The sequence below is a fragment of the Alnus glutinosa genome, chromosome 5 (genome assembly GCF_958979055.1).
Source record: "Alnus glutinosa chromosome 5, dhAlnGlut1.1, whole genome shotgun sequence".
NCBI lineage: Eukaryota > Viridiplantae > Streptophyta > Magnoliopsida > Fagales > Betulaceae > Alnus > Alnus glutinosa.
The window spans coordinates 9,571,740-9,593,962 of NC_084890.1; the positions used below are offsets into that span (position 1 = coordinate 9,571,740).

Here is a 22,223-nt window from a genome sequence, read left to right on the forward strand (position 1 = left end):
TTTTTTGTTTGAAAAAGTGTTTTTACGTGACATACTAATGAAAACTGTTTTTGTATTTTTAAGAGTGTTTTGTATTTTGGATTATTTGGGTTTTTTTTGTTAACATTTTTGTTTTAATAACAAAAAAAATAAAAAAATATTAACAAACTTTTTATTTATTTTTATTTATTTATATAGATAAAATTTTAACAAACTTTATAGTGTGTGTATATATAAATTCTTGACATAGAATTGTTTTTTTTTTTTTTTTTTAATTCAACATGGGAGAGGGGAAAATGGGATTCTTGACATAGATGTCGTTTTCAAACATGGATAGTTCAATTTGGATACATTTTTTGTGTACATCTTTAATTTATATTATCAAAATATTATTTACATATAAAAGATGTTAACATCTTAAAATGTGCACAAAAAATGTACGATTAACATATCCTCCTAAAAATGTGAAAAGAAAACATTTTCTATGTGCATATTCTAACTCACGTAAACATTGCTTAACAACCCCATTTCTGAAATGCCCTATTCCTTTTCATTTGACCTTCGCTGCTCGCAGCCTCCTCTGCCCTCTTCACCAAGAAACCCAACCTCTGATCCAGTCCAACTACAAAATCAACATTGACCACGACCCTCTTTAAATCCACCCATTTTGAAAATTTCTAAGCACGGATTTCCTTTTCCTTGGTTCTAACAGGCCAAAGATCAAGCACTTGGTGCTCACTAATAATTAAGACTAGTCGTAATGGTACTCCCGCTATTGAAGCTAGGGACGTTGGCCTTGAAGACTCTCAGCAAACCCGTGGCTAGCAGGTTAAAGCAACAGGCTGCGATTCACCCCAGGTTCCGCCAGTCGATCATCGACATGGCCCAGGTACTAAACTCCGCGATCTCATACTTTTACCTCGTCCAAACACATTTCTGATCTCATTTTATCCACTTGGTGTTGATGTCGATCATTGTAATTCAATGGAATATCATTGTAGACATGAATAAATTGTGAACATAACTACATAAGGCCATTGTTCATTTTGTTTGTGTAGAAACTTTGAATGAAAACTTGTACAAATTATACCACTGAAATTATAGATAAAGTAAGTTAGTATGTGTGTGTGTGTGTGTGTCTATATATATATATATATATATATATATATTGTTGGTGCAAGGACCCATAGTGACCTCATGGCCTCCTTCTGGAGGAGCTCTACAAGAACGAAAAGGGGTTAGAAGGCCTCACCGGTGGAATCCGGTGAGGCCACTCCGACGCCCAAGTTAACAAATGTATGAAAAGAGCGAATTCTAATAGTGTTTGGCTAAGGGTTCGATTGCATACCCAATAGGCGCTCCTGGGCTCCTTATATAGGTCTGCGTCCCTCTAGGTTTTTGAGGGGCTCCTGCCAAAAGTTGATTTCCTGGTGTAGAGATTCCCTCCTCAATTTGTTAGAGAGGTCATCATGGCGTGGACGTTCAGTTAGCTGAGCTAGCAGAGGGGGGATTGTCTGTTTGATAGCGTCCTTTCGGTGAGGGTGCGCCCAGATTCTAATGATTAGCTGGCTCATAGGCCATTGGTCTCTGGATTAGCTGGCTAGCCTGGCTCATAGGCCATTGGTCTCTGACCCTCACACACACACACACACATATTTCTTGTTCAGCTTGTGTTTAACTATCTTGGAAGCTTCTGTTTCCTGTATCAGTTTGTGAAAATTTTTAGTGTACATATGCTATGTGGGTGATATTCACAAACATCTAATTATTCCATAGTTGATTGTTTAGGTATTAGTAGTATAAATTTCTGGACACTAAAATGCTTTATTCTTAATGTTGATAATTGGAACCAGGCAAACCATAGGTTCACGACACAAATGCAGAGACGCATTTATGGCCATGCAACCAATGTTGAGATTCGCCCTTTGAATGAAGAGAAAGCGGTTCAGGCTGCTGTAGATCTTATTGGGGAACTCTTCGTATTCTTGGTATCATTTATTTACTTGTTTGCATAATTTTTCAAAGCTGATTTGCCTTCAATTCCTAGGATGACTCAAGTAAGAACTTGGATTTGACTAAGTAGTAATTTTTGTTTTATTGTGTACAATTAAACCAATTTGGAATTGTAATTCTATGTAGGTTGATTTAGGTTTATGAGATATAATGTGATCCTGAATAGGTTGATTCTAAAGCAGTGAGAAGATTGGCTGGAAGTGGGATATCTAATTCCTATATCAAAACGTAGCAAAAGTTAGATCTGAGCAAACTCTGTACTGTTCGCTTGAAATTTAATTGACTTTTGATGCTTTTGCTTTCCTTTCTTTGTATCACACTGGAAAATGAGGTTTGGCAATGGGAATGTCAATAGTGAAGTAGCTTGTGCTCATAGGACGCACGGGATTTTACTAATCAGATGGGTAAAACTGCCTGGTAGGGCTTGATCTTACGACATTAGGCAATTGGGTGAGACATTTATATGGCTGAACCACGAGGCTAGTGTTAATTGCATTCTTAGTTGACTTGTCTAGCTTGTGAGAAACAAGTCCACAAAAGTTCATTATTGCTGACTGGATTTTCCTGTAGGCTATAGCCTTAAACCTGACTATTGAGGAAAAAAAAAACTTTACTGTTTTTGTGTTAATCATGGTTGTGTTTAATATAAGAGAAATATTATTTGCTTAGATGAGAACAACGAAGCTATGATGTGTTTCTGCCAATATTCCAACTGCATACGGAATTTTCTTTGTCAACAATATATAAACTGCATAAGATGATATTTGTTTGTTATTTGCATACCATTCTCAATTATATCCAAATTACAATATGTGGATGCTTTTCCTTTTTTGTTAACATGCATTGCACTCGCTACTTATTTATGAACTGGACTCCAATTTTTCCTCATCAACGACCAAATTATATTTTTGGTGCCTATAATTAGTAGTACACCAGAAGTTGTGCACTCTTGTGTCACTCTTGGACATTGAGAATATGTATTGCAACACAAATATAGTTAGATCGACACCTAAAAGTTGAATAATTGTTTGGCCTAGTTGGTATCTTGATTCCTTGTCGGTGAGCACTTATTTGTGGGTATTTTTGCATCCAAATTAGTGAATCAAAATGCATTTCTGTTTCTTTTAAATGGATGAAGTGAAAAACCCAACACTCTTTTGGGAAGAATGTTGCTGTAACAGTTACAAGGTGAAATTATGGACCATTATTACTGCGTACAATTTTATGAGCATATGACTGTAGAGCATTTCTACCCTCCTTAGGGTGTATTTGACCATTGGGAATACAACCCCTTACTTCCATGTATTGTCTGTAATTTTTGAAGAGTGGCTTTATAGTTTGTACCAAGGGGATGAGGATCTAAGTTATCTGATAACAGACAAAAATACCTGTAATACACACACGCACACGCGCACACAAATTGCATGTTTATTGCCTAAAACCAATTTTTGTGTGTATAGATCCTTCTGTGATTACTCATATAGCCAAATTTCTATATATATATATATATATATATATATATATATATATATATATATATATATATAAGGTTGCAGGAGTTGCTGTGATCTTTGAGGTGCAAAGAAGTTCTAGATCAGAAGCCAGAAAGGAGGAACTACGCAAGCAAGAATTTGAGGTGACATGGCAGTAATCATCTCTGTTAGTGATGCTTAAATCCTTGTGTTTATTACTTTGGTTCCATGAGATATCAGTTCTTTTGATACAGTCATGCACCCAAAAAAAAATCTTGACAAGCACAAATTTCTTGAAATGTCTTTAAATATGTCTAGTTGAGTTCTGCATATCTTATACACTATGGTTAAATATAAAATATTAGTAAATATTTAAACCTCCACTTTTCTTCCTATTTCCTCTTCTTTTTGTAAATGATTTATTTTCTTTAACTAAAATTATCAAGGCGAAGTAATGGAACTAAACAAAATTTATCCAATTCTCCTCAATTATCAAGGAGTTGGATTTTTCAAATCCAGAATTAGTTTCTTTCATTAGGGTTTTATATAGACCAATTTTTTGCTTTTACAATTTGGCCAAACAGAGTAGTGGTTGTATTCCCCACTGCAGGTCTTTGTTTTAATGGTGTGTTGCTGCCATCATTTGTTAGTGGGAAAAAAGATCATGGTCATGTAGTAATTTTATTTTGTCACAAGTTATAGTATGGCTCCGACACAATATACAATAACTATACTGACAGATAAGCTGGACATTCTACCTTCACTATTTAAGCCCAAGTGAAAGTGGGGTACTTCCATAGACTGATATGTGAATATCATCCCTCGAACCTAAGAAGCACTTTTTATAGAAGCAGCTGTACTGAGGTTGTGATAGATTAATAGTAATGAAACTTCATGATTGGATAAATAAGGGTTTCTAATGTACAATAATATGCCTTTTTAGTCTTCTCAGTCTTTCAGACGGAATCAGTTCCTATATTCCCCCACTACTTTAACATACTCATCATTATTACACTTCTAGTGCTCTAAGAATGCACAAAGTTTTGAGATAATGGATCTCCTTTATAAGAGTTTCCTGGGAGATGCTTAGGTCAGAACCCCTCTTTGGATTGTTGTAAGAAATGTGTACTCTTTTTTTTTGGATTAACCTGAATTAAGCTTTACATATTTAACGATGTTGTGTTGATGAAGACAATAATCTGGCAGACATTGCATTGGTTATTACCACCCTGAGTGAGTGGAAGATACTCATACATGATATACCCCTTTATTCACTTTTTACTAGGCAATGAGGCAAAGAGACGAAGAATTGGCAAGAGAAGTGGAACTTCTTAGGCAAAAACTTGAGGAACTGGAGCAGCTTGCCAAGGAACGAGGACTTGGTGGTCTTTTCAACATCAGGCAGACTAATATAGAAACTGGAAAGGCAGCTAAACCAGCTTGATCTAAGCACAGGATTCTTCAAGTAAATTGCATTTTTGTAACACAATTTCCAATTTATCAAACTAGTTCCCCCCTCAGCAAGGAAAAACATTTTTTTTTGGCCTTCCCATTCGTTTGGCCTTGGGTCATCTTTTCATATTTGAGTTCTGGCTTCACGTAACCCCCATTTGTAAATGAATACTATCAAAACCCAAAAGTGGAGGTTCTGTTTGTATTGCTGGAAAATAAAATGAAACATGGGAATGCAAAATGGTTATTTGTATCAAGGTGCTGAAATTACTTGCCGGCATCAGAACCTCCATTATTTGTATCAGATGCTGGTTTAGCTGTCGATTATTACTCCATAGGCACAAGTTAGTTCATGACCGTCCATTGTTTGTATAAGAACCAACATTATTACTTGCCTGCATCAGGATTTGACAGAAGTTGAGGCTGAAATTTCACATCTTAATTCTTTATGTCCTGCCATAAGCTAGTATGAAATCCACAATTGATAGCATGCATATGATATAGAATACTAGTTTGAATGTGCAAAGTAGTCAGGGTTGAAGTTCAATTCTGGAATCTTCAAACATGTAACTTTGGGAGAAAATTGGTGCAAGTGATCAAACAGAGATGAAATGCCAATCTGAAACTTGTAATCATTCAACCATTTACAAGACCCAGGCAGAGCACAGGTCTAAATGATATAATAGGACACGTGGGTTTCATAAGAGCACTCTCACATTTGATGGGGGTCTCTATCCGATACAATTTTTCTATATTCTTTAATTAGAAGGTTAAGGACTTTCCATGAGCCAGACATGTTGTTCAATCACCCATAAAAGCATAAACAAAGCTCAAGACCTTGACTAGGGATTGAGAGCCTCAAGTCAAAAAAATCAATAATAATTTGTGATAGATTAATAATGTAAATGAAACTTGTGATCGGATCAAAAAAGGGTTTCCAAAATATCATGATATGACTTTTTAGACCTTTCAGACAGGAATCAGTTCCTCTTATATTCTCCGCTACTTTTAGCATACCCATTATTAATGGCACTCACATTGCTCTAAGAATGCACAAAGTTTTGGGATAAATGCATCTTCTTTTTTAAAAGCTTGCTATGGGGTGCTTCGGCTTTACATAAACTCAATTGGTAAAATGGCTTTGTGATTTTAAGGCATTTTTCTCTTCTATCTTTTGGCTTCGCCTACCTCATTTGTAAAATGAAAATATATCATCAAAAGGTTCAAAAATGGAGGTTTTCTTTGAAAGTAAAATGAATACAGAAGGGCCGTCGCCCGTCGATTGAGATATTTTAAGTTATATATCATGAGGATTAGATGAGATGTCTATAGTTGGGCCAACCGCCAGCCTAGTTCCAGTTATAAATGACATCACTTTTCTCCCTTGAAAATGAAACTCCCATCTTTCTCTTTCTCCTCTCCAACCGCCAGCCTTGGTCCAGTTATAAATGGCATCACTTTTCCCCTTGAAAATGAAACTCCTCTCTTTCTCTCTCTCTCTCTCTCTCTAGTTATGATGACTGCCAAGCCTTATATATGCACCATTTAGTTTCCATTTACTTCTATAAATTTTTACTCACTAAAATTTGGACTTAATATTGAAGTTTTAGTGTCAATTTGTCGACGTCAGATCGTGACATGGCACCACGTGCACACCCTTTTGTCACTTATTTATACGATCACCTTTACCATACGCCCACCTATCAACAACATGCCAAGAGTGACTTCGTCTCAAAATATTTCAAGTGAACGGCATCAATTGCCTATGGTTGGGAACATAGTCCACACTCACACCACTATAATGATTTCAGTTGAACACAATTTTCGATCAACAACTTCCTGTAAGGTGCTAATTACTAAGGTTTTTCTCGATACACCTTATTGACAAATTTACACTACACGAGCATAAATATTACCCAGTATCATTTCGTTGTATATTTGTGGACTTTACATCTATATGAAACGTAATATCTGTATTTTGTTAGTGCCTCCTACCTTTAACTGACCAGCTATGTCCATTAGGTAGGATCGCATAATCTTGTTCATCTAAATCTGCGTCACTCTAACCAATTAGATCGAGATCACTTAACCCCCGAAACTTAATTTGATGCCTTTGGTGCCTTGCAAATATCTTAGTATTTGCTTTACAGTCTGCCAATGTTCTTTGCTTGGATTGGATTAAAATCTACTCATCAATCCAACTGGATGACAAATGTAGGGCCTAATACTTGTCATAGCATATATGAGGCTACCTACAATCTAGGCATAGGAGACTTTTTTTCATTTCTTCCAATTACTTATCATTACTTGGGCACATAGCGTTACTTAGACTTAAACACTTTGCAGACATGTGCTCAAAGCTTTTCAATTTTGCATTAAACCTCTTGAACACCTTATTTGCATATTTTTCTTGATCCAAATATAATAATCTTGAATTTGTACCTCTAGAAATTCATATACCAAGAACATAAATAGCTTCACCTATGTCCTTCATTTCTAAGTTTGGATCCTAAGAAATTAAAGTCCTAGTTTAATTTATCATATTTGATCAATTACTAGCTAACAATATATCATCGACATATAATAATTGTGATATTGTTAACTTATCCCAACACTTTCATATGTAAACATAGTGATCTAATATGGCTTGATGGAACGTTAGATACCACTGTCTAGATGTTTGTTCGAGTCCATAAAACAATCTTTTTAACTTGCAGACTTTTTAAATAATACTTTTTATATTTCTTTATTCTTTCTCTATTTAATATTTTTTGAATGTTTGTCTTTTTCTAATGGTCATATTTCTGAATATTTGTCTTAGTCTAACGTTCGTATTTTTAAAAATTTGTCTTTTCCTAACGGTCATATGTATAAATATTTGTCTTATTTTAACGATCATATTTTTGAAATTTTTTTTTTTCTAATGGGGTTGTGCTGAGACTGATTTGTGTGAGAAATAAATGAGAAAAAAAAAAAAAAAAACAATTTTTATAGTTTTTTAAACAATTTGGCGGCACTCACCATTTTTTTTTTTTTCAATTAAACTGATGAAGCTGAGGAAATAATTTTTAAGTGTTTTCATCAAACAAAAATTGCTTGAAGCTACTAGGAATACTCATTCTTGGAGTGGTAAAATCGATATCCGCTCCTATTTTTCACAACTCTAAAATAACCCTGCACCCCGTAATCCCGTGGGCCACCCCCTCCCCCCCATAAGGGAGGGTGGTCACACCCCTAGCAGTGGAGGTGGCTTGCACAGCTTCTTCCAACAAGAGGGATGGAGCCACCACATTCACCCTCGTATGGGGGTATTGGCCCCCACCTTTTTTTAAAAAACAAAAATTATATTAAAAAATAAAAAATTTACAAGTGCACCATAATTTCATTGGTCTTACCCGGACAAAATATATTGAGGAAAGAATATATTCGTCACATAGTCAAGATGGACTAAGATATTTAATTCTTAAAATTAAAAACACATGCCATTGTCTGCCACAAGGCCAAAAATAAGAAGGTTTGGGGCAATTTCCCAAAAAGCAATATCCTTGTTCATTCAAGAAATTCTATAGGATCTATATAAAAATAATAATAATAATAATAAATAAATAAATTCTATAGATTAAAAAACTATAACTGGACTTGGCCCATAGATTTGAACTTCTCTTCTTCCATCCGTACGTTTCATCTGATTCGTCCTTCTAATTTTCAATAAAAGGACAAATTACAGAATTTATAATTTTACTTTATTTTTAAAATAATAACTGATATGGTTAGTTATTATTATTATTTTATTTTTTATTTTGCAGATACAGATATGGTTAGTTATCGTTCCCAAATATCTCAATTTATCTCTAATGGGTTTTTTTTTTTTTAAAAAAAAAAATAATAATAATAATAAAATTGGAGGGTTGACAGAGAGAGTAGTAAAAATGGGCTTAAATATAGCCCTCCTTTTATTTGTCTTCCAACAGGAAAGGGGCATCAAGAGAGGAATCTGGTGGATGGTAGTGGAAGTGTTCTTTATACCTTTCTTAACCTACTCATCTTCCACTTTATCCCCCCCAAAATTTTAATGTGGCACCAAAAAAGGATTCTCTTGAAGAATTGTGTTAAATATTACACTTTTATTTTATTACAATCTCATTTTGTTGATGTGATAGTGTCGATTAATTATTAAATAATTTATTTTTTAAAAAAAGAATAATAAATAATTGATTGACACTTTCATGTCAACATAATGAAATGATAATGTCATAAAAATATGATTTTTAGCATTATTCTTCTCTTGAATTAACGATTGCTTATTTATGCTAAGTAGGTAATTACATTTTGAAAATAGGTCTCATCTGATTGCTCCTCATATATGGGTTTGGCAATTGGCAATGTTCTATTTTTGAGAATGTCTCACAAAAAGAATGCAAGTAACTTAACGTGCAAGTTAATCTTACATGGGGCGATTTTGTGGACCTAAAAAGTTAAAGATGAAAGTCAAGCAAAATCCAAATGTCATGAAATAATGTTTTTTCAACTGTATGTGAAAATTTGGATGCAGATGCTGATATTAGCGATATATGTATTCATATAATGCGGTTATTACTTTTAAGTATCTGCATCATGCGATTGTTATAAATATCTTAGTGGTTATTATCTGATATTCGCATATGAGGTAATGAGCCGTGAATTTGTAATTCATGCTTTTAGTAAATAAAAAAAATGCATTATCTATAGTTGAAAACTATTATTTAGATTAGAGGTGAAAAGACGGTTGCGGTTAGCGGAATCGTTAATGGTGTTTTTTTTTTTCTTTTTTGTGCCTAAACCAGAATGGGTATCTCTGTGGTAAATGATTTCCAAATCTTTGATGTAGATGCTGGCTAGAGACAATAACAAAAAAACAAAAAATCAAAAGCAGGCGTAAAGTTTGGACGCAAAATCAAAAAGTTAAGGGGTGGAGAATTCACATGGAGATCTTAGAAACTAATAAATTTATCAGCTGTTGGAAAATATAAAGGCTATAAAACAATAAATAAATGAAACATTAAATAGTCTTCGACACAAAGACCCACGAAAATTTCTTTCCAAAAATTCATGGAAAAATCAATCAAGCTCATCACACATACAAAACTTAGATCGATGTTCTTCAAAATTTAACATTAAAGCAAAGGAGATTGCGAGGGAAGGGTTCGTTGCAGCAGAGAAGGGGATCGAGTCCCGTGGAGAAAGGAATTGTGAAGGCGGAGAAGGGAATCGAAAGGGCAGAGAAGAGGATCGAGACGGCGGATAGGGAGATCGAAACAATGGCGAGCTTCAAAGGAGTTGTAGGGATTTTGGTTGCTACTTCGATTGTGAATGAGAGAGTGAGAGAGGAGGGTGTGTGGCGCACATTAAGAGTGAGAGAGTCAGAGAGATATTTTGTTTAGACTTAAAACCTAGTTCAAAATGACGTCTTTTCATAAATAAAAAATATAAAAATATATATAGATATATAATAATAAAGGCGGTTAGCAGTTGCCTTTGTAAAAACTCATAACTGCCCCAGTAGGGCGGTTTGTAGTTAGCGATTTTAAAACGGTTTTAATGGTTTTTGCGGTTGTGCAGTTAGTGGACGATTATTAAAGGGCGGTTATTTCACTTCTAATTTAGATCACATTTGCTAATAATTTTACCATGAAATTTCCATCTCATAAATTATTTAACTTATTGCATTATCTATTTATAGTTGGTAAAAAGGAAAACATAATAATAATAAAGGAATAACGCAATTAAATCATAACAAATTAGAAGAGCTTCCTAGCAATGAAATCCAACAATCTACAAATCCAGCAAATATAAAAAATATAAATTACAAATCTGACAAACACAAATTACAAATCTGGCAAATATAAAATAGCAATATTCAAAATTCAAAACATAAAAATGGGTTTGAAGAATCGATTTATTTTAAGAGTTATGTTATATAGTACATTTTTATTTTACAATGTTAATGTGACAGTTTTAATCAATCATTGATTTTTTATTTTTTTATTTTTTAAATAATGACTGATTCAAAAATTGGTTAAAATTATCACGTCAATATTTTGGGATAAAAATGCAATTTCTACATTACTCTTATTTTAAATCTAAAACCAAAAACTTCAATATAAGGGTAGAGAAAGGATGGGATAAATCCTACAAACAAAGAATATAGACAAAAAGAAGTCTTTGTGATCAAGCTTGTTCTTAGCAAGGAAAGGCATCACTGAAAGTTTTGTCATAAATGCTATTTTTTTTTTCAGATCCCAAAGGACTGCATGTTAATGTTCTCTCGTACAGCACAATCGACACAATTATTAAACCCAACAAGATATGTTATAAAATAGAGAATATTTATTTTATAATTACTGATTATTTTACTTTTATTTATTTATCTTTTTTTAAAAAAAAATTCCACAAAAATATACCTCAACCCATTTATATGATTTTATGGTTTTTTCTTAAACTACCGTCCTTTTTTTGATGGCCTCCCAAACTACCAATGCTTAGATTTTGGCCCCCCAAACTACCACTTTCTGATTTTTTGGCCCTATCCGTCCATTTTAAACAAAATTCTGAAAATATCCCTCCTACACTTTGAAATTCTCACGGTTAAGGGAGGGGTGTTTTCGGGTTTTTGACCAAATTCTGTTAGAATTAACAGTATAAATAGATGGATGGGGCCAAAAAATCAGAAAGTGGTAGTTTTGAGGGTCGGAGTGCAAGTGTTGGTAGTTCAGGGTGCTATCCGGAGAAATGGTGGTGATTTGGGGGGCTAATATATATTTTTCCCTTTGGTATTTTATATTGCATTTGGTCCTACAACTTTGTAATTTTAAATAAAATTACAAAAAATGGTTCGATTAGAAATTTGATTTTGAAAAAATTATGATCTAAAAATGATTATAAACGGTAAAGATCGAGTGCTTTTAAAACCGCACGTGAATTATAGTTTTACTGAATACTTAACCGTATTATTAAAAATCATAGTTTCATTAATTAAATAAGTTTTGAAATTGTTATTTTTTTAAACTATACATTTCAAGACTGCTAAATCAAAGTAAAAGAGACAAAGTAATATTATAAAATTACTATTAAATTGATACTACTTTTAAAATCATTGTTAAAAGAACATTACTTACTAATTGAGAGTATGAATTATGAACAACCCTGAGACCAGAGACTGACCGATGCACACTTCCTAACCCTCCTCCCTATCGAAATAAATAAATAAATTGTTTTAAAAAAACTTTTAGCCCTAATTTTGTTAAATTTTTTTACCTTTTTACTTTATAAATAATTGCTCTCTAAAGAGAATTCCCCCGCCCCAAATAAAAAGGGGAAACTAACTCATCACTCTTCATGCACTTGCTCTTTTTGACATTAAGATATTGGTTTTAATTTGATAATTTTGGTACTTACTTAAGTTCAAGTCACTTTAAATTCGAAATCCCCATCTAATTTTTTGTCAAATAAACAAAAAATGACATAAAAACACAATTATATTTCTTAAATAAATACTTTTATGAGAACTACATTGAACTTTCATCACTTTTGCAATCTCCCCCAAAGTTCAAAAATTCTAAATTTAATTAGTGTATCAAACTTTATAAAATTACAAAATCACCTTTAAATTACAATTATTATTTTTAAAAAAATGAGGGTATTTTAAGAATTTATCACCATTCAGTTAGGATTAAACGGAAAATCTTATTGGAGGAGGGGTGAGATTGCAAATTTTATAAATTTTAATATGTTAATTTGAGAGTTTTTGAATTTTGGGAGGGAGATTGCAAAAATAATAAAAGTTCAGGGAGTTAAGTGAAGTTTTTCCAAATTTTTTTTTAAAAAAAAAACAAAAGAGAGAGAGAGAGATAGAAAAAAGAAAAAGAAAAAAGTACACATAACCTCTTAAATTACCACATCATTGTCAATGTTCCCCTTAGACTATAAAAAAATGTCAATGTCCCCCTAATGACAAAAATATCCTTCATAAAATTATTAAAATTTAAAAGAAACTATAAAATTATTACAAAAAATATAAAATAACAAAAAGTTATACAAATTTTTTTTTTTTTTTTTTTAAAAAAATTGTTTTATAATTTTCAGTTATTGTTTCATTTTTTCTTAATTTTTTGTTCTTTTTGTTCTTTTTTTGAATTTTTAAGGACATTCTTGTCTTTTTTTAAGGTTATTTTTATATTTTTGCTTGTCTTAGTGGGATATTGACATTTTTAAATAGTTTGAAGGGACATTGACAATTTTTTTTTTTTGGTTTTTGAAACAATATTACTGATTTCATTTTAGTTGTTTAATGGGAATATATGTACTTAAAAATAAAAAAATAAATAATCCAGTGAGGTGGGCAAAACCCACCCGACCCAAAAACAAAAGAAGAAAAAGGCCAAAAAGCAACATTCTCTTAAGGGTAAAATATCCCATAAGCTTTTGCCGCGTCCACATTTGCCACCAGAGAGAGAGAGAGAGAGAGAGAGAGAGAGGAGGAAGAAGGAGCAAGAAAGAGAGCTACTCCTCTACTCAGCACAGAGCATAGAGATTAAAAAACCAACAAAAGAAAAAAGAAAGAAAGCAAAGCAAAGCTCTCTCCCTCTCAATTGCTCTCAGACACACACAATTACACAAAAAAGAAAAAAGCGTTTTGATTAGGGAAATAGGTATCAGAAAAAAAGATAAAAACTTTGGAGGTGAGCATCTCTTTTTCGATCAGTCTAGTCCGCTCGAATATATTTTACTTTTTCTCTTTCTCTCGCTCTTTCTCTTCAATTTCCTTTCACCTTCTCTCACAGCTTGGGCGCACAGATACAGAGAGACCTTATCTGTGAGCTTGATCTCTTCTGAACTGGGGTTTTGAATCCCTTTTTTGTTTCCAAATTGTCCCGATCTTTGGCTGCGATCACCTCGGTCTCTGGTATATTACTTTTCTTTTTCTTTTTTTCTTTTTTATTTCTTTTTGGGTGTTGGTTTATATTCTGTGAGGTACCACTGCATAATTGTTGGGGCTGTTTCTAGGGCTATTGCTGTGTTAAGCTTTTTTTTTTTTTTTTGGGTGTTTTTTGAAGTTTATTTCTGTTAATTTTGTTGGGTTTGGTCCCAAAGTTTGGTTTTTTAATTCAATTTTCTTTAGGGGTTGGTTCTAATCTATTAGCATGGTTTATGCTAAACTTCCTTACTTTACTAATTCTTGTATTTGTAGCAGCATAGTTCAGCTAATCGCACATGTATCTGATTTGAGATAATATAGGGTCTTTAAGAATCCTTGTTTTTTGGGTTTAATGGACATTTTATTTTGGGGGGTTATGTTTAATGTCATGATAAATTTACTTATACATTGGGTGCAATTTGATTGGTCTCTTGGTCCAAAATCTCATTGGTTTTGATCTGAAATTGGGGTTGTTTGTTTTTTCGGGTTGCAGGGTCATTGTAGAGAACTAAGTTTGGGGTTTCTGTAATGGGGAAGGGTTCGAAGAGCAATTGCAAGTCTGCATCACACAGGCTTTTCAAGGACAAGGCAAAGAACCGGGTCGATGACCTCCAAGGTATGTTCGTGGACCTGCAGTTTGCCAGGAAGGAGAGCCGCACAGTCGACGTCTCCGTCCTTGAGGAGCAAGTCCATCAGATGCTCCGTGAGTGGAAAGCCGAGCTCAACGAGCCCTCTCCAGCTTCATCTCTGCAACAAGTTAGCATCATATCATATTCATACCTTTTTGAGAGCATATCTTGAAGCATATATATAAATTTTTGTACACGTAAATGTTATATAGTAATGTGTATTCCAACGAGGGCATTCTTTGTGCACTGTGATGGTAATGGTTGAATCTCAACTGGGGTGATTGTGATTTGTGGTCTTTATGGGTGACTATATAGGGTGGTAGTCTTGGGTCATTCTCCTCAGATATTTGTCGGCTGCTGCAACTTTGTGAGGAGGAAGATGATGCCACTAGTCCATTAGCTGCACCGAAGCCTGAGCCTAATGATCAAAGCATGCAAGTTGGGGATGTGATCTTTCAAGAGGTGGGATTTCTAAAATTTATGTTACTTCTCCTATTATTTGTATGTTTTTGTTAAGGTTTGTTAATCAATATTATCTTGGATATTTTAAAATATGATTTATTATTGGATGTGACCTCATTGACTAGACTCGGGGTATAAAAGAAGAGGGAGGGGTTGCTCTCTTATTGATCCAGTTGAATGATATAAGATCATTGAATTTATCATATCTGCAATGTTGACTATGATGGCATGTTGATGAAGTAAGGTTTGCGCTGCATTTCTTGGTGACCTTAGGGAAATGGTTGTGCAGGCTTATGTTTAGTGAACATGAGCTTGAGCTTCCTTTGAAAATTTCACTTTGGTTGGTTTTGGCATATGAAGAGGATCAAGTATCTGGAAATTACCAACAGTGAGTTAAATGTTTATGTTAATGGTATCTGTTAGGTTTTATTTGTGTGCTGGGAAATTCACGTGTCCAAACAAGAGTAATTGTGTTGTAATTTGTAATGATTGAGTTAGGGTTTAGTCTAGCTTGAAAGTAGGTTCAAGCGGAGATGTTGTATGAAGTACCCGAGACTCCCGCTCAAGTGAACTAGTGTGGCACTGAAAACCAAGAGTTCGCTCGACCCCTCGCTAGACTTCCGCTTGAGCAAACATATGTGATATTCACCCCCTTTATGTGTTGTTTTGGGGTCATTGTGTTTTTCAGTATCTTCACTTCAATATGTTCTTTTGGCAGCTCAGGTTTTTGGTTGTTTATTGAGCCTTTACAATGAGTACTTGTTTTGTTGTGCTTTGATAAATGCAATTTCCTTGGGCCTGCTTGCTGTGTTTTTGTTTTCCTTTTTTTTTTTGGGGGGGGGGGGGGGGTTAGTAGTAGACCTTGCAGTCCCCAGGGCATGGATTCTGGCTTGGTTCACCAGATTGCAAGTTTGTACTTCAAATTAGTATTGTAGTGTGTCTGAAATAAGTATGTGTAGGATCCTAGATCTATCACTCAAGCATAGTGACATTCCTGATTTTAGGTTAGCTTATATCAATTTGTGCTGTGAATGAACACTTGGAATCTGCTTCATGCTAGAGATGTTGGTAGTTCAGTTTAGATTTTTTTTTTAATCCCTTAAAGAAAAAAAGTGAAAAGCATGAGATGAGGAGGCAGGAAATTACTCTTCAAGTGCACTGCACTTTTTTAGCTAGAGCATACATGTTCTTTGGTTTTTGCTGTGATTGTGTTCTTCTTCTTTTTTAAAGTATTATTACCTGTGTTTTCTATGTTTAAAATATAGTTGCAATGACATGTCAATTAGGTTTGAAAATGGGCATTCACTGGTGATTGTAATTGATATGTTGCAGAGGTTTAGCGTGAATCAGGGGCAACAGGACCATAGTTTTCCCTTGATTGGTGAATGCAAAAACCCCTCTTCAGAAGTTCGTGATGTGGCTGTTAATGACTTGGAAGGGGCTACTCATTTGGACTATCATCAGTTTCATTTGCATCAAGACTATGAGAACAACTTCTATAGCGCTTTTAGCGTTACAGGTTTGTCTGGGGGGGATGCAGTGCCTCATGTGCCTAGCTATCTGCCAAGTATATGCCCTCCTCCTTCTGCTTTCTTGGGCCCAAAATGTGCACTTTGGGATTGTCCAAGGCCTGCTCAAGGCTTGGACTGGTGTCAGGACTATTGCAGTAGCTTTCACGCTGCTTTAGCTTTGAATGAAGGTCCACCTGGCATGGGTCCGGTTCTAAGACCTGGAGGCATTGGCCTAAAGGATGCTCTGCTTTTTGCTGCTCTTGGCGCAAAGGCACAAGGAAAAGATGTTGGTATCCCAGAATGTGAGGGAGCCGCAACTGCAAAGTCTCCATGGAATGCACCTGGTAGGTTTTTTATTTTTGGCTTTCCATTTTTGATTCGTTAGTGTTGATTTCTAATAGTTGGGAACTGAGTACATTGTAAACTCAGACGACATGGTTTCTAGGCTGATTAATTAATTCTCCATATGATTGCAGAACTCTTTGATCTATCAGTTCTGGAAGGTGAAACCATTAGGGAATGGCTCTTTTTTGATAAGCCTCGAAGAGCATTTGAGAGTGGGAACAGAAAGCAGAGGTCGTTGCCTGATTACAGCGGCCGTGGTTGGCATGAGTCAAGGAAGCAAGTGATGAATGAATATGGAGGCCTGAAGAGATCCTACTATATGGATCCACAACCAATTAACCATGTTGAGTGGCACCTCTATGAATATGAGATCAGTAAGTGTGATGCTTGTGCTTTGTATAGATTGGAACTGAAACTTGTTGATGGGAAGAAGAACTCCAAAGGGAAAATAACCAATGATTCAGTTGCTGATCTGCAGAAGCAGATGGGAAGGCTCTCTGCTGAGTTTCCATCTGATAATAAGCGGTCGATGAAGGGGAGGGCCAAAGTTAACGAAAGGGTTGGTGTAGGAAACGTTTATTCCATTCCAAATCGAGTGGCACCAACAACTGGGACATTTGAGTATGGAATAAATACACCATATGATTATCTTGTGGAGAACTTAAATGAATATTACCTGACGTAATTATAGAACCGCGGATGGATGTTGAACAAGCTGGATGTTGTTAGTTTAATAGTTTTTACAAGGGGTTTTGTTTTTGCCACTTGACGCGTTGGGTCTGCAATTTCATCTTCAATAACATCAAGTGAAGCTCTCATTTTTTCGCCATTTGGAGAATTGTGAATAGCTCATTCTCACATGAAGTGCTGTATTAGACTCTGCCAGATAATGGAAGCTTATGTCTAACTTCTGGAAGATGGTGACGAACAGAGAAATTGGGTGTTTATCCTCGTGTCCATTTTTATAACTAATTGTGATATGTTGAACTTAGAAACCGGTTACTTTCACCAAAACTGGTATAGGTGGATGCACACTGTTGCTATAATTTTATCCGTCATCTTTTGCGTTTCTAAAGTTACTAATGATGCAGGCGGTGGGCAAGTTGATGCAAGAGAGTTTCTGATATGTACTGTGGCTACTGGTATATAATGTTATCTGTTTACACTTTACTGGATGTTGGAAGTATATATTTCTTCACTTATCTAACCATGATCGTTCAAGAATCCATTGATGAATGTATTTTTGCATCTACTACTGTCTACTGCTGTTACCATACGTGGGGTGGTAGTCTGCCTTTTTAGAGTGAAGCCCTCAATATCGGTTGGGGCATCACAATGGCTTTTGTGCATTTTTATTTAAAATAGCCAATGAAAAAGTTACTTTTTCTATTTTAGGTAATGGCTTTCGAAATATACTACACATTTTGCTTATCTAAATTATTTCTTCATTTTATTAATTTTTTTTATATTAAAATAATCCTTTTAATCTTTTAATTTAATTTTAAATATTTTTGGGGTTTCGGTTGCAAGAGGGAGAAAAAAAGGAAGAAAAGGGAAAAATGATAGAGAAAGAGTGAGAGTGATAGAGAAAATCATTAAAAAATATATATATATATATAATCTTACGCATTCATCTAAAGTGCTTCCTTACATTTGTATAAACGCTGCAATTAAAATGCAAAATACATTTAGTTTAACTGTTTAAGGAATCAGATGCATATGTTTTTAAAGGAATTTAACTAGTCGTTTTGTATAGATAGAAATTCAGAATGCACAAAACGACTGTGGGATGCTCTACATAATGTGCTAACGCAGTTAGTACACATGGTCAAGAGCCTCACTCTTCCAATGCTATGAAGATTGGGTTCATATACAAAAGCAAAAATGCAGATGAAATTAATTGCCCTTTTGTTGTGCAATTTCCTCAAAAAAAATCCAAAAAAGAGCTCCTGACCCATGTGGGTCAGACAGCTAGAAGAACGAAACTAACATAGCTCGCATGCAATATCTTAACCTTTGCTTTAGAAAGTTGCACTTGATCAACCTAATGTATCCCATTACATCCGTCAAACTTTTCTATCAAAACATGCCGACTTACAAAAGAGTACCGAAACCTTGTTTGGATAAATATTTTGGAAAAGTGTTTTCAATGTTTAATCAGCGAAAACAATTTTTGAAAAGTGCGACAAAACATTCTATAAACACTTTCCCCTCACGATAAAAGACGAGAGAACAAATATGTAAACCAAAGACTATCATACATCACATTACATCAGCATATAAAACTTACATATTTCGGTACAATGCATTGGAACTCTTAATATTTGGATAGCCTCAGTTGGGCAAGTTCCTCACGTGGTTTCCTTTAAATGCATACAACTTATTCTCACAATAACATATACAGCATATCAGAATAATATTTAAAACCACCAATACTGTCCACACTGCTCCCACCAACAGCTAAGATAGCTACTAGCTCATAAATTAAGAGCTATTCCAACGCTGAACTGTTTTTCTAGGGCATCAGTTCTTCATGCTAAGCACCATCATCTTCAACACTAGCGTTAACCCGTTCACATTCATCAATCCATTCGCTGTATCTGCAGTCACAATTTCAACGTCTGAGAGAAAGGAGGGGGGAGGCGGGGAAGAGAGAGAGAGAGAGAGAGAGATTGCACTTACATGTCTATTGCCTCAGTCAGAGCTGCACACACAAGAGAGAGAACGTAAGAATCAGTTCAATTTATGATATAAGAAAGGGATGTGTTATTTCTACATCACATTACCCTACATCAACTCTACACCAAGACACATCGGGTGTGAGACCCATGTATATAGGATCCACATGCATAGGTCTCACACCCTATGTGTCTTGGTGTAGAATTGATGTAGGATAATATAATGTAGAAAAATCATTTCCCTATAAGAAATCAGTATCGCATCATGATGATGATGTTCATTGGCCCGGAACAGGCTCTTACATTTACGTTCATGAAAAAATGACCTCTTAAATTACATCTAGTGAATGACTAATCACATTATAAATGTCAAAGCAATGGCTTTACAAGTCACCTGTGATGGAGGTACTGAAGTTCTCTTGGCATATTCTGCATGAGGCTTCCCCAATCAAGTTCTTCATATCACTGAAACCAGGTAAATACCAAAAGTAAGAATATACTACGTAATCAATAAACCTCAACATATGAAATCAACCTCATAACATGTTCATTCACACGACCTTCCACAACATAATCACCGTACTTAAGCAATTTTCACTAGATGTACACAAAACTGTTATACAGGAAAAAATTATAAGCAACATGCTAGCAAAGAGATAGAGAGAGCTTGTTGTCAATAAAGCTTTGGTGTCCAACAGCTCCTCGGAAGTTAGATTTAAATAGTTAGGCGTAAGAGCCTCTCAGAATTTGTCATAGGTTACATATGATATCTACAGAGCATACATGAAAATTGCATTATATACTTACATGCGGCATTCAACACTGGTGCCATGGTTGCAGAAAGGACAACTAAAGACAGTGTCAAGCTTGTCCATCCGCTTCTTAGGAGGTGGCTTTGACTTTGACTTCCTCTTCCCCATATCTCAAAATCCTTCTTTGAATATCACTGTGTTATTATATAAGCAAGTTAGTCCACAATCAACATTAACAAAAAAATTAATTAGTCAGGTTAAGTTCCAATATCTTTCAAGGAATAACAGCATATCAATAACAACATGTTCCTCACACTCAGCAGCATCACGCTGAATAACATATAGATAGCTAGATAAATTATTACTATTTTTTTTTGCTTTAACAGCAAATATGCGATGCTTAACCAATAGAAAAAACAATGAGCCCGTCAGGCACCCCTCTCTTTTTATTTCTTCTTTCTTTCAAAATAAGTCACTCCTTTCTTCACTTTTCTCTTCCAAAAAAATCAAAACTTTTTTCACCTATATATCACATTACTCATTCTTATTTTTCTAAAACAAAAGTTATTTGGCAACCCCTTTCCCCTGGTATTTGAGGTATTTTCTTTTTTTAGTGACAGTAATAAGAAGTGATTGATGTGATATAAAGTAAAAATAATTTATATGAAAAAGTGAAAAACATTTGTACTGTAGTAGTTTTTTTTATTTTATTTGAATAGTAATAAAAAATTGTTGATTTGATATAAAATTTGAAAAAAGTTCTAATATTTTGAAGTTTGATGGATTTTTTTTTGGAAGAAGTGAAAATATGGGATGGAAAGGGAGGGGAGGGGTTGTCAAACGGGCCATTATTTCTTCATATTACCAAACCACTTTCTTCTCTTTTCTCTTACACAAAATTCAAAACTCTTTTAATCTTTAAATCACATAAATAAATTCCTATTACTATTCTCAAAACTGAAAAAGAGTGGGTTGCCAAACACACCCAACAGGTTCTTCTTATGAGAGATAAAAGATATATAAGTATAGCAATCAAACAAAATCCCTGAAATATAACCCAACAAAATCAGCTTAAAAATTACACCGTTTGGTTTCTAAGAAATTGAAAGAAAAGAAAAGAAAAGAAAACAAGAGATCAGACCATACGATCCTCCTTAACCAAACAAAGAACTACACAGAAAAAAAAAAAAAAAAACTTTAATTTCCGTAAAAAAAAAAAATAGAGACGGCAAACCTAATCGACCCGTGCAAACAAATATTTTCAATTTCATTTGAAAAAAAAAATTATATTGAAACTAAATAATTATCTTTTTCCTTTCTTCCGGTTTTCCGAGATTTCTAGGCAACCAAAAAGAGGCAACAGCCAAAAAAGAGAGAGTCAATCAATCAATCAAACCCTTAACTGATCAAACAGAAGAGAACTGACCTGTTGACGAGTCTGATTCTCGACTTGAGCAGAAACCCTAGATTTCAATCGGCGAGAGATTGTAGATACTGAATGCACCTCTCTCGTATGTTGGTCAAGAGGAGAGAAGAAAAAAGAAAGGGAAAGATCTTTTTGGAATTCCATAGGTGTGATATTTAAAGGAATAGCCAGGGCAGCGCGTCACAACGCAGACTAGGTGCAACGGCAGCGTTTTCATCGTTATTTATTTTTTTTTTTATGAGAAAAATACAAAATTAGTATATATAGTTAGCTTAATTTACAAATAATTCTTTATTGTATAAAAAATAATTCAGAGGTCTCTAATGGTAGGTGAAAATAATAATTTACTCACTAGAATCAATTTCCGTCCACAACTTAATAGAATTTGTTTGGTTACTACCTTAGGCCCAATAAAAACGCGACACATGTCATTCTTGGATAAAAAAAATATTTTTTAGTTTTATATATTTATATATTTTTTTTAAAAAAGAAAATAATAAAAAGAGTGGTTGCCCCCGGGCTAAAATTATATATTTTTAAAAATATATCAT

General features: G+C 34.4%; 3 protein-coding genes across 3 annotated transcripts; 2 read left to right on the forward strand and 1 right to left on the reverse strand.

The window, feature by feature from the left end:
• The first annotated feature begins 448 nt into the window (after nt 1-448).
• On the forward strand, nt 449-5,183 carry LOC133867710 (OPA3-like protein). Its single transcript, XM_062304474.1, has 4 exons — nt 449-868; nt 1,833-1,967; nt 3,542-3,628; nt 4,750-5,183. Exons 1-4 carry the CDS (start codon nt 740-742, stop codon nt 4,906-4,908), a joined length of 510 nt encoding a protein of 169 aa, XP_062160458.1. The 5' UTR covers nt 449-739; the 3' UTR covers nt 4,909-5,183.
• Nucleotides 5,184-13,377: 8,194 nt separating this feature from the next.
• On the forward strand, nt 13,378-18,044 carry LOC133868324 (transcription factor VOZ1). The gene is made up of 6 exons (XM_062305170.1): nt 13,378-13,633; nt 13,736-13,857; nt 14,363-14,625; nt 14,814-14,960; nt 16,293-16,815; nt 16,948-18,044. The coding sequence occupies exons 3-6, from the start codon at nt 14,398-14,400 to the stop codon at nt 17,499-17,501; spliced, it is 1,452 nt and encodes a 483-aa protein (XP_062161154.1). The 5' UTR covers nt 13,378-13,633; nt 13,736-13,857; nt 14,363-14,397; the 3' UTR covers nt 17,502-18,044.
• A 1,013-nt stretch (nt 18,045-19,057) lies between these two features.
• On the reverse strand, nt 19,058-21,810 carry LOC133868489 (transcription elongation factor 1 homolog). Its single transcript, XM_062305392.1, has 5 exons — nt 21,673-21,810; nt 20,302-20,440; nt 19,889-19,959; nt 19,499-19,520; nt 19,058-19,416 (listed from the first exon to the last, which is right to left on the reverse strand). Exons 2-5 carry the CDS (start codon nt 20,412-20,414, stop codon nt 19,353-19,355), a joined length of 270 nt encoding a protein of 89 aa, XP_062161376.1. The 5' UTR covers nt 20,415-20,440; nt 21,673-21,810; the 3' UTR covers nt 19,058-19,352.
• Between the last annotated feature and the right edge of the window lie 413 nt (nt 21,811-22,223).